The following is a 13,508-nucleotide window of genomic DNA, read 5'->3' on the forward strand; positions in this document are numbered from 1 at the left end:
AGCGGTGGGGACCGGGCGAGCGGCTGTGTGGTGCTTAGTTGCCGGCTGGGATTAAACCACAACAGACCTCAAGGTGTCATTATGACAGCCCGCTAATGTGAAAACAGCAAAGAAAAAAGAAAGGAGAACAAATGGCTGCTGGACAGTGCACAACAGGGGTGGGTTTCTTGCTCTTTGAGGTGGAAGCTCACGTGTGCCCTGCATGTGGCTGGTGGAGACTGGGAGCTTTGCTCTGCCACGTGCTGGTTAGCAGTGCTCTGAGATGTGTGTCAGCCCGGAGGACATTGCTACTGCCTCATAAACCAAGTCCAGCATTTCTGAGCAATGTGTCTCATCTGAAGAAAGAAGATAACAAGTCGGGATTGAAATTCCTCCAGGACTTTGACATCTTGCTTCATGCTGGTGTAGTAGAGACTCACAGCCAGGATCAGCACTGCGCAAAATGAGAGCCACAGGAGCACAGGCAATCCAGATGATGACCTGTCATCTACTGAACAGCGATGAGGAGAAAAAAGAAAGCAGCATTATTTTAGTGTCATCTTAAACATTTCCCAAATTTGACCCCCTGCTGATGCCTTTGTCCCGCTTTTCTGGGAACAGCGGGGTACACAGGGTTCTGGTTGTGAGGACTTCCGTAGGCATCAGTTAAGTGATAGTGAGTCACACCTTCTGATGGAGGGTGGTGAGTATAAAAGATGCCGTCTAATGGAGCATTTAAAGATCTTAATTATGTATAATAAGAACAGGATTACCATAGCTAATGCACGATCTCAGATTTCCCTCCAGCAATTATTTTTTATACCTTTAAGCTAAATGTTAGGTTAAACAGTAGGAGAATATTAAGCTACCTTGTCGAATGAATTATTTAATGCTCACAAATGTTCTGTAAAGATAGGAGATCTAGATTTTTGTCCCTTCTGTGGTAACTCCGCTTGTTTCAGGCTTCTGCTAATTACAGTAAGAACCAAAACATGGCTCTACTAACCAAGGCATATTTAGAAAGCTCTGCCAGGTTTAACCTCTCTCTAAGTCCAAGGTGTGCTAATTACTCATTGTAATGACAATAACATTAACACGTTCACGAGAACATCCTCAGCACTTGCTCTGAGGCAGGAGGACACTGTAAACATTTTTTTTGCCTTTAAAACAAAGTTCAAGGATGTTTAAAGTGCCATAGGTCAGGCACTGGGCACACGTAGGAATCAATGGGCTACATTTAGCTTGCCAGCACCCATGCAGCACCTCAGAGGTGGTGCCCCAGCCCTTGCACGTGTGTATCCATCCATGGGCCTTGGGGCTCCAGGTTGATTCAGATCTGGCTGCTCTGTTGGACTGTGTAGCCATTGCACAATCAATCAGCATTATTTTATAAAGCACGTTGAGTATTAAGCATGCAGTATATAACTGAATTCATGCCTGAATGGAAACCCATAGTGTGCAGCTATTTTCCTGCCATATGCACATAATCAATAAGGAGATAAAAATGTGGTGTGTATTATTATGGGTAAAGGGCCAACATTAGCTGTAACATATTTAAATTAGCTTCTACTATGAGCCCTGGAATACACAGCAGTCAATTAAACTGTCATACAGATGTACAGAGAGGAAGGTAAAAGTCATAAAACCAAGCAAGAAACACATAATAATATATGAAAAAGTGTATGGGGAAACGGTAAAATGTTAATAGGCAGTCATTTTATAGCTAACCAGAAACCAAATCAATGTCCCATAATAGATCTGAGAGAATTATTTGCAGCAAATAATTTATTTGTTTGAATTTAGCCCTTCTTTCTCTTTGCAAATTCTCCATGAGCAGACTTCAATTTTTATAAATTTGTTTATTTGATATTACTCTATGAATGGTTTATATGAAGGTATTTAACCAGGGAATTATTCGCCACTTTCTGCTTTTGCAGAGCTTTGTGACTTGGAAGTTGGTATTTCCCTCGTGTGATCTCCAACCCCACAGGATACTTTCTCGACTGGGTGACCACCTGCCTTCCAAAGCATGGGGCCTGGCTGATGAGCGTACCTGGTAATAGCGAAACTTTTCTGTGACAGCTAAACAGCTTTTCACGGCAGCCCTTTTCTATGAAGTGCATATAACCTTTTTCAGTCTCGTGAAAGTTACTTTCCATGTGAAATTTCTGGGTGATCTCAAATGCAAACTTGGCTTTTCCTTATATCCTCTCAATACAGGAGTATGTTCAGTCCAGGAACAGAAAAAATAACATGGAACAATAATGTCACCCACAAAACAGTGATGAGTGATGCTCACAACAGCTTCAGCACATCGCTACAAGTATGAGCTTAAATGTAAGTTTGCTCTTTTCTAGATTACAAATAGAAAATTAATACTTCAATTTGTTAGTGAAATTGTTTGTTGGAACAGCACGCTGAGCCCTAGCCATGTGCCCAGTCTAAGAAAAAGGCAACTCATGAGAGAAAAGCACTGGACAGGGATAGAGGAGATTTTGGTTCAGTTCCTGCCTCGGACACACATTTCTGCTGTCACCTATTTCCTCTTTCCTTTTCTCCCTGGCTCTTTCCTGGCTATAGCACTGTGTTCCCAGCCCAACAACTGCCTTAGCTGATGCTGCCGTTGGCATAAGCATACAACCCCTCTTCCTGGGCAACAGCAACAGCTAGGGCATGTGGGGACATTTGCTTCATTTTGGCATCCCGATACTATGGCTCTGTGTGTGTGCGTGTATGCATACAGGTATATATGTGCCCCTTTCCCCTTACTGCATTGCATGCAGCAGGGGCTGGGTGTTGGCTGGGACCTCTAGAAATGATCACCATTATAACAACATCCAGATACACACATTTGCTCGAGGGTCTGTGAGGCTGGTTGGCCTCGAACATCCTTGCAAACAAAAAAGAAAAAACAGATTATTCTTATTATTTCTACCCTGCTGCCAGCATATAAATGAATTGTCTGTTCCCCACGTATGAAAGTCAGCAGGGAGAACTATTGTATTGCTTGGGGTGCTTTCCCTGCATATCTTAATGAAAAACCTGTACCTGTTCTATTGCCATAAAATATATTAATTATATTTAAATTAAAAATAGCTTCAGGAATTTCATTTTTGTTTCTGCTATTTGTCTTACTAGATGTCTTGTTTAAAGTACGGCACCAGACCTCATCAACACCTTGTGCTTCATGTGCTGAGAAGAAAAAGCAACAGCCACTGAAGCGCTTTGTACACGGAGGATCTATTTACACAGAGCATCCCAGCAGGCACAAAGCAAACTCAGGTTAGTGCCACGGATGGCTCACAGTTATAATGTGAAACTTTGACTTACCCACTACGTAGTCACAGCAGGAAATGGCTAGAAAACAGAACGAAAATGTTCTTACACGCCTGGAAAGGCCTCTTTGCAGCAGATGAACAAGAAAGCAAGCACCAAGCGGTGTCTCTGAAACTGCCTGCTGACTTCTGGGTGCCGGACCACCTCTTATCCCACTTTTGTCTGTACAGATTTATGCCAAGTGAGGCTCTACCCACTCCATGCAAACATGCAGATGTAGGTGCACTTCAGGAAAGTGAGAAAAAAAATATTGTATGGAGGGTTTCAGAGACAGAGATTGTTGCTGTTGCAGGGAGGTCGGAAGTCAGATCTTGAAAAAAAGACCTCCCAATTCCACACTATTTCTAGAAGGGAAAGGAGATAGACCAGCAGGCTGAGAGAACAATGAAAGTTAGGAAAACAAAGCCCACTGTCAGATGCAATTTTCATCCAATAATATCCTGGAACTGCCTCTGCTTGGCAGCTGGGCCCAGACACAATCCAGGATGAAAAGTCCAGAGAATGGAAAAATTTCAGTGGTGCCAGCAACCTTCGTCTTACCAGCCTCTATGCTAACAACACTGTGTGGACAAACAGCAAATCATCTGAATCACAGGCTGTTTGCAGCACAGAATACTAATTATAGGTTGGGACATTTCTCTTGTCTTCGTGGAAAAGAGTCAGAGCCTTCTCTGTCCTTGCAGCTCCCTTGAACTCGAGCAAGGCTGTGCTGAATTCAGAGCAATGGGGAGATGAACCCAGTTCCCCCAGGCTGGACCGACTGCAGGATTACCCGTGCCGAGCTGCGGGCACGGACTCTGGCAGGGAGCTGAAGGCAGTGTGACATCTCATCAAAATCCTGCTCTTGAGCAGTCAGATGAGCTTCGAAGAATTTAGTGCCAACTCACTGAGTCTTCCCAGGAGTTCGGTTTTGATGGGAAAGCCCAGGCCATGTCAACAAACTTATCAAGGAACAGCTTTTCACCCCTGCATTAGGAGACACCAGGAACGACATATTGCAAAACCACTGCAAGGTCTGTGTACAAACACAGTAGTGGATGCCAAGCCTTTTTTTTAGAAGCTGAGTAGCAGTCCAAACAGGTGGCTGACACAGAAATTTTACCATTCTGTCACCTGTGTTTTTACTGACTGACATATCAAAACCATACAGTTTTAGTTCCCTAACAATAAATACAATTTTTCTTAGCTGTGTCAGTTTGTGAAAGTCAGAATGAAGCAACAGTTCTTATTTGGTTATGAATTGCATGTAGCACGTGCAAAAGTGCAAACTGGATCCTCGTGCTAGACCTCTGCTTACGGTCACTCCCAGTTGACCTACCTGCAAACTGTTATTTTGGCTCATGAATGAAAGACCAGAGGATATGTTAGCTGTATCATTCCTTGGGTGCCCTCGTTGGCAGAAATGGTTACATCCTGGCTGCTTTTATCCCCAGTGGGCCAGCCAGACTCAGACCTTTACCACTGTATCCCATGGCATGCATACTGCTCAGGAACATGAAAGGGCTGGCTCCCTCACATTACCTCCTGGTTACCCAGAATGACATAAGCGTGTTTAAATTTGGTCTGAGATCCTTTTCTATGAGTGGAAGCATTGTTCTGGGGTAGACCTGGGGCCAGCCAAACCCATGGTCTACAACGATCCCTGCGGGGGCTGACTCAGGGGTTCTCCGTGACGCGGGAACCTGTCTTCTCCCAAGGCAGGCAGGCAGGCAAACGGACCTGCAGAGCGCCGAGCAAAACTTGTCTTTCCTCTGCTCCATGCTGAGCTCAAAATCACAAATGACACTATCAGAGGGAGAAGCTGATGGGGACAGACAGGGTGAATGTTAAAAAGCTAGAAAGGTCATGTCAAAAGGCTTAATAGCTTGAGCATACCATATTCAATGACTTCTTCTGGCTCACGAAATCGAACCCTTCTCTCTGCTTTCCTCTTTTCCCCCACAGCTTGGTCCACAGGTGGCCTTTTCCTCAGTATAGAAGGAGGGTAGCTACTGTCACCTGTCTGAAGAGTTGATCAAAACACAAACACATGGCTATTCAAACTGGAGTAATGCATCTGGGTGAAGCTTTGAGCTTTTGTGGTTATGTTACCATGTCCCTTGAAGGACATGATATGAAACACATCTGTTTTGACATTTATAGTCAGACCACTGTAATATTTATAGCAAGACAATCTGGATATTCCTTCATTGTTATAAATCTTCAGTACTCTAAAGCTGTCTTCTCAGGAAAAAGGTTGGTTTAAGTAACAGACAGCAAAATGTTCAGAAAGGATTTCTCTAAATTGGAATGAACAGTTGCTGAAGGTGGCTGCTCAACAGCCCTGGGGTAGACGGACATAAATGTGATATGAAATATATGAACCATATCATTGGGAGCACCTTTGACATGTTCTTCTGAGTTCTGAATACAGTGTTGCCGTTTCAACAACTGAGACTACGCAGTAGTCTTGGGTTCTGACACTATCGCGATGGGTACGAGAAGGTAATTTGTTTGCATTTTAATATCACAATTATGTTGTTGCTCTGGTTTTCACTTGGAAGCCACAGTCAGTCTTTGATAGTGGAATCAGATTGCTGTGGATTCTGCCAAATGACAAGAAACAGAGCTGCAACGATAGTAATAAGCTCCTCTTCTGCATAGGAATGCTGCCACAGTCAACTCCCCAAAGTGAATCCAAAGCATCTTGGTTCAGAGATACTCACTGTCCTCTGGAAGTGGAGAGCAGATGACAAATTTTCTACTTTTCGAACACCTATGTGGGTGGCAAAGATTCTCCACATTTTATTTTTACTTCAAGATTGAAGGCCTCTTCTCTATCCTTTTCTCCCCCTTCCCTCCCTTCCTCTGCTAGCTAAAGGGTATTATTTCTTAGGTGGTTTGCTTGCTCCTTCTGGTCACTGTCCCTGCTCCTTTTATTTCCCTCATGTGTCATTTCCCCGCTCAGTGATTGCATGGTCCTTCCTCCATGTTTTTCTTCCTGCTTTAATCTTTCTACTCCTCAATGCCTGCTACTTTTGCCCATTTTTAGACTCAAATACCCTTGCTCTACACCTTTTCTCTTTGGATGCCTTCTCCACACTCACCGTTTCACACACCCACTCCTTGGGCTGCAGAGGCAGAATTAAGTCCCATTAACTACAGTCTGGGGGTGTCAGAGCCCAGGGTACAGAGAATAAGTAGGTGTCCCTACACATCACACTCTGGATAATCTCACAAAAGCACATACTTTGTTCCTCACATGAAGTGAGGAACACCTTCAGCTTTGATACCTTCTCCTGAGGGATTTATAAACCAGATTTCAGCTTAATTTATCACTGATGAGGATGCTTTCTCTGAGCTTGGGGTCATTCAAGCATCCATACCACCTCTGTCTCATGACCAGGGACTGTGTGTTGGAGCTCTGTGTTTTTTATACAGCAGCTCAGAAGCTAGAATACCCATCCAGGGTATGGGAAACCTGGATTCAACTTCTTTCTAAGTCCAAAGGAATATGAATCTACATCTCTTGTATGCACGTCCTCATCATCAGAGCTGTTGGTCACATGTGGGAGCAGGGAATCTCAGTCTCTGCCACTGAAACTGTCTTCTTTGGCCTCAAATAATTAAATATTCATTGAGCTAAAGAAAGAAAGAATATAAGAATGACTTTACAGCCTGGTGTTTGGGTGCTCCCTTGGGGGTGGGAGAATTCTGCCCCTATTCTTGCTCCAATGAATACTTAATATGAAATACTTAAATATTCATTGGAGCAGTGACTGGTAACAGGGTCTCTCATCTACCAGGTGAGTACCCTAATCATTCTGCTACAGCCACACACACACACTTCGTGGCATAATGAATATTTAATTACTCTGTGTAAAATGAAACAGGTTTAGGGAGACACAGCAGAAGATGCGCAACTCAGACTAGCAGTGGTTTTAGCTTTAGCTGGGAGGGTTCCTCCTGTGGCACAGCCAAGGAAGCTGAACTTTATATCTGAAGAGATTTGTAATTCCAATTACAGCTCTTGTCCACATGAGCTTTTCCAAAGAGCTAGCAGTTACATCACATCAGAAGAGAAAAACATTAAACAACTAGTTGGTTGGGCAGCACCTAGACAAGGAAGACCTTAAAAATGAAGTGGCATTTACAATATTTACTGTACTTTAACAACTTATGGAAAGCAAAGCTACACAGTGTCAGAAAAACAAGACGCATTTTCCCCTCAGACAGAAACCCAGTATTTTCCAGCTGTGACAAGAGCTGGAAACCTACCAAAGTGCTAGTAGGGAAATTATACGCCCTTAAAGACAACCCATTTGTGAAAAGCTCAGGGTGTTGGACACAAGGACTCTATTGCCCATCAAGAGATTACTTACCAGCAGCTCCTCTGCACTATGATCAGAAGGTGGGGCTGGACATATTTGGGACATGTACTCTGGATGCCAACATGAAACCTCCTACAGGAAGCTTTGGTTGGAAAGCCACTTGCTCAAGAAAATGGAGAGGACCAGGGGAAAGTGTCTGGAGATCTCTCTGCAGCGAGGACTGAGCAGGCAGTGCCACGGAGCAGATGGGAGCAGCAGCAAATGACAGAGGAGTGGAAAGAAGTGTTTCCGCCCTTCATACCAGTGTTGGCTAGGGAAGGATGACGTTACTTGAAATGTACTCAGTAGACAAAAATAGCACATAGTGATAATACTGCAGCTGAAAAGCAGGGCTTTCCTGGCAACAGGAAAGGGTCTGAAAGGAGAAAATCACAAATAAACACCTACATACTTATATGCGTAACTGTGAAGACGAGGCTGTTCTTTTTTATAAGGATCGCTGCATTTCCATGATCATGTTGATCTCCTTTCCAGAAGCCGTTCCCGATCTCAAAAATCTTGCAAATGAGATTGCTTTTAATCCTTCTCCCATTCAAAGTATGTGGATAAAATCATCAGGAAATGATATAGATGTAGTGGGAACACATATATCTCCTTCCAGTACAGTTATGGCCTCACTTTATATGTTTTACAAATTAGATCCATTATTGTAGTAATAAAGTGGGTTTTTAACGTTAGACATTTCTACAGATATTATAATAAGATTATTGATAGGAAGAGAGGTGATTTACTGTTCAAAAGGCTTTAACAGCCCCTTGTCAAATGCTGAAGGCTGGTCATCATCAAATATACAATTTCCAGTCAGAAACACCTGCCCTGACTGCTGAAATATGGTGGTTTACTGTCTCTACAAGAAAAACCTTGAGATTTTTTTGTTGTTCTTTTCCTGGAGCTATTTATTTGCTGTGACATGTCTAAAGCACTCCAGTCTTGTGCTATTTTCCAGGTGGTTGGATGGATTGTCCCATGGCATGTGCAGACTGGGACCCTTGGTTTGCAGTTACCCGGTGGAGCAAGGGTTGCAAGATGCTTCCATTGGCACTAGGAACCAGAGGGCACAGCAGTTCTGTGGGGCTTCGCTATTTTAATCTTCCTTTCAGGGATTTGGGGAGTGAGTGAGTAGATGACAAAGATCGGGATCTCCTCCCCACCCCCCGAAGGAAATTGGGCCAGCACAGCCGGGGAGGAACCCACGGTTGATGTGGGGCCAGCAGCTCCCTTTGGGCCTTGCTGCCTTCCCACAGCTCAGCCTCTGCACGGGTCTGCAGCATTGCTGTCCTCAAGCCCTTCCCTTTCCAGCAGTGAAAGCAGTGTCAACACGTCAACACATTTTGCTGAACTGGGGTTCTTCACCGAATGCGCCATATCTAAAAGCCACCTGGATAGAGTCACCTTACCTTCTTTTTCCTGTACATTGGAGTGATGGAGGGCTTTTCCTCATGCTGCAACCGGCTCACAGCTGCAGGCCTTGTGAAACGCTCTCAAAGTCCCTTCTCTGCTGTGTCCTGCAAGTGTTTTACAGCAATTATTTTGGGGTAGTTAATATGGTGGGCAAAAGTCATTCTTCAAAACTTTGCTCAGAGTAGATCCTAGACAGAAAGGTGACAAAGCCTACCAAACCGTGGTCCCTAGCTTTCTTCTGGTTCCTCCTTCTTCCCATTGTTATAATCACTTGCTACTAATTATCATAAGCAGGAATTCCGCTGCCTACTTTGGCCAGCAAAACTGGTGGAGGTGGGAAGAGGGAAGTCAAACTCTAGTCTTCATCCAGCTTTCACTTTCTCTATGTGAATTGTCTCTATTTTTACTAGTGTCATCCAGCAAGGCACATAAGAAGGTTTTTTGTAGCCTCTTATTCCTGCAGAGAGCTGAAATGAGCTCATGAGATTTTAGACTTGAATGAAAAACCTTGTTCCTGCCTTTTTCACTGAATCTGGTTTTATTGAAAGAAAGGTCTTACATTTTTCCACTAATCGATCAGAAATATTTTGGTATTTCCTTTAAAGAAACCATGAAAGAAAGATCGGGGTTGTTGTTTCCAAGAAATGGACATGTAGAGACAACATTTATCATTTTCAATGCCAGAAATAATTTCTTTTGAGTTCTAGAGATTCCCCTTAAATGTAAACAATTTTTCTGTTCATTTGATTGAAAAAATAATTAAGCAGCTTATAAATGTTTTCATGAAACGTTGCTATCCAAATGCTAGAAATGATAATTTCATAGTGCCATTCCCACTTTTATCCCACAATGCGTTAATTATATTGATAGTAATGGTTGTAAATGCTTGAATAATTAGTAGTTACCTGGGCACTCAAGTTCCAGTGGTTAAAGATGTCAGGAGTTCAAATCTCATTACAGGGACAGATCCATTCCTATTAAGTGTTTTTGATTGCAGTTTAACAACCTAAGATTGGATATACATTAGGAATAAAACACAGTTTAATGCATGAAGTGAAGGATTCCAGGAAAATAATTTCACTAGCTTCTGAAATCACTAGTAATAAATAATAGTTACAATAGTGGGATAATTTCTGCTTTGGAAGCTGAAAGAATGTCCTTTAACATTGCCCTTCTTTTTAAAGTAATTTTTCATCTAAGCTTTGATCTCATTTCATGCAACATATGTCAGAAGCAAAGCTGGACAAAGAATTCATAAACGAATTACTTAGCTGATGAGTGTCACCTCTATTTCTTTCAGCTAATTGTTCACAAATAGATAGTGACTTTTGTGAACGTATTCATTATTCAGATTTATTCAGTGGATAATTGCTAGGAGTAATTCTTTGTAGATTGCTTGGAAGCATTTCGCTGTGAACATTTAATCGTAAAAATCTATCCAGGCTTTTGATACGAGACAAACTAAAAATAATCTGTAACTACTGATGGAGTCCTTAAGCATGAACTTATACTGCAGTCTTAATGAGCAACACAAGTGCTTTCAGAAAGAGTTCCACTACTTCCCATGGTACATCAGAGGGAAAGCAAAGACATCTCAACTATCCGTGTAGTGCTGACTTTGAATGGCACACATTGTATATGCAAATAAGGTTTTACAAGAAAAGGGTTGCTTAAAGTGTTTGCTCAGCAGAAAAACAAAACAAGCCTGAACAAAACATGATTGACTTCCCAGTGAATGAATATGAACAGTCCACACAAAGGGACTAACTGCACAGCCAGTATTTTCCTGCAATACGCCAATGGAGGATGTCTAGGAAATAAACATAATATGATAAAACAATTTTATGCTCGGAGGATAGCTGTGTAACCGTATGAACTCTTTTGCCATTTCCTTCTGCAGGAATAAATATTTTAGACAAGAAAAGTACTTTGTAAATGATGCCTTGGTGGGGATTCGTCTGGCCTGGTTCAATTATTCTGAAACCCAGCAATTTTCTCATATCATTGAATCTGGTTTTATTGCAAATAGGGTCATAGAACTAGTCACTCATTGTGATAATGGACTTAGTTTATCTTAACTATTAACACTTCCACTAGGTTTATACACACGTATATATTCAATATTTATGGATATGCACAGTGCATATATATTAATAATGAAGTAACTTTATCTCCAACAATCTGAAAACAAAATCACGTAATACCATACAGTGCGGGGTGCAGTGGTAACTGTAAGAAGTATATCAGGATAACAGAACAGAAAAGGAATAAATAAATTAGAAGGGAGTCTTCCATATCTTCTTCAACTTCCAGAGTGTCAACTGAGCCTTTGTTCAATATTCCACCTTTCGTGGCTCTGTGCGCTCTTGATTAATAATTAAGAGAAGCACCTTTTGGCAGCAAGGTAAGTTTTGTGTTTGCCAACAGTGATTTTCCAGCAGTCAGGGAATGCATCAGGAAATAAAAAGGCAAATTGCCCCACAGAGCATAATTAGCAGTGTGCCTTCTTCCTTTGTCCGCCTCTGGAGAAATAGATTTACTGCTGGAAGGTGTGGGACACCCATGAGGTGTCGTATGGCACCGTTTCTGCTCCTCAGACCTTCCAGGGAGGAAAGCACTGCATAAATCCCAGTCTCAAGACAAAAATCAGCCCTTTGGACTGTGCATTTCCAGGTGTATTCCATGACCAGAAGAGTCACAGTTAATCTCTTGTCTGATGGTCACTCCAAAATGGGGCATTTTTGTGGAGTTGGGGGAAAAAAAAAGATCAACAGCAAAGCGTAATGGAGACAGAGCAATGAGTGGACAGATGGCCTGATACCACTTGGCCTGTGTAGCCAGCTAGAGTGAAAGCAATCTGTTTTCCTTTCTGTAGATTCGTTAATTCCTGTGATGCCCAGACCTGCGTACGCAGGTGCGTTTGCCCCCAAGGAAGGGCAGTGTGGTCAGTGCCAGCCGTGACATTGACGGTCCCTGTGGTGCTCCATGAAGGACACACGAGGTTATCTATCTTACCAGCGAGACCTTCTCTTTGCCCTTTACACGTTACTACCCTGCGCTGGAAGTTTTCAGATCACACCGATCTATAAGCTCCACTTTGATGCAGGTCGGCAGACCTGGGGCTGTCCTTGCAGGAACTGCAGGCCTGGATTGCTACCCTTTACAAAAATTAGATGAGGCATGGCAATACCTCATGCAGCCACCCCATCCGGCACAACAGAATTCATTTCTGAAGGTAGAGCCCTGGCTTTATTTGTGGATATAACGGGTACTTCTGAGTGATGAGTGTCTTCCTGGAGCCATGGCACCAGTTTCAAATCCAGAGTGTGTAGGGGTTTGTACTGGTTTTGAGCTGAGTCCTTCTCTAAGGCAAAGGCATAAACACTGAGCAGAACGTGTAGCAGGGTTTTGCGTTGTGATGAGAACATGCCCACTGCAGGGCAGAGTGATTTCTGCTCTATGGCGACTGGCTAGAAAGGATTCAACTCTGCTGAGGAATCTGGTCTCAATTCACCCCTGGCATGAATCCATTGACTTATAAAAGGCATGGATCCGTCTCCATTTCTCAAAATTGCCTCTTTTATTCATGTGTCTTTCCAAGTAGACATTACAAATAACCACAGAGTACTTGTGATGATATATAGTAAACAGAGAGAATTTCTGGGCTGCTGAAATAAACTTTCTAAATAATTACAGAATGATTCCACAGCCAATGCATAATTAGACTCCTGAGACTACAGTCAAGCTATTATTTATAATTCAACATGCATTTTTATTTTGGAAATTTCCCATAAACCATTAGGTTTATTCCACCTGAGGTTTTCTAATTCGTTCTGTTCATCCTGCCACTGGGATCTAAAATGTAAAGCATGTATTGATTGAATAACAGTTACCAGGTAACCAAATGCTAATATCTGCTGTTGGCTCGCTCCTTCCACATCAGCCAGTCCCGTTGATGTGGGAGGTAGGAGATGGACAGGGCTGGAGTGAATGAGATCATTCTGAGTCAGCTTTTATAACATGCTCATCATATTTTACAAACAAAAAGGAATGGAATTGGAACTTCTGCTTAAAGCATCCAGGCTGCTGTTGGTGGCAGGGCTGCCACCAGCCATGAGGTGAATGGTAAAGATGAACCCACTGCCAGCAAGAGGACGGCTGATCCGGCATAAAACAGAAAGGGAGGCAAAAAAGGCATGAAAAGAAAAACTCTCAGGAACAGCCAAAACAGAATTATCTTCAGGACTTACATTTTAGCAGTAATCACTTTGTGCTCTCTGTTGTGTTGATTAGGGCTTTCTGTAACGATTCCTCCTTTCCCCAGGTGAGGGAGGAGAATTCAGGCTAGGATGACTGCAGGGTATAGCCTAAAAAGGGGATTAGCGGTCTTGTCTAAATCCCAGATATCAAAAGGCTTCTGTT

The 13,508-nt window shown here is 42.7% G+C and overlaps 1 protein-coding gene across 1 annotated transcript; it reads right to left on the reverse strand.

The window, feature by feature from the left end:
* Positions 1 to 287: 287 nt before the first annotated feature.
* Positions 288 to 7,730, reverse strand: LOC104619360 (chromosome unknown open reading frame, human C14orf180). Its single transcript, XM_010285206.1, has 4 exons — positions 7,677 to 7,730; positions 5,191 to 5,317; positions 3,310 to 3,336; positions 288 to 490 (listed from the first exon to the last, which is right to left on the reverse strand). The coding sequence occupies exons 1-4, from the start codon at positions 7,728 to 7,730 to the stop codon at positions 288 to 290; spliced, it is 411 nt and encodes a 136-aa protein (XP_010283508.1).
* Between the last annotated feature and the right edge of the window lie 5,778 nt (positions 7,731 to 13,508).

Source organism: Phaethon lepturus, unplaced genomic scaffold (genome assembly GCF_000687285.1).
Source record: "Phaethon lepturus isolate BGI_N335 unplaced genomic scaffold, ASM68728v1 scaffold51034, whole genome shotgun sequence".
Taxonomy (NCBI): Eukaryota; Metazoa; Chordata; class Aves; order Phaethontiformes; family Phaethontidae; genus Phaethon; species Phaethon lepturus.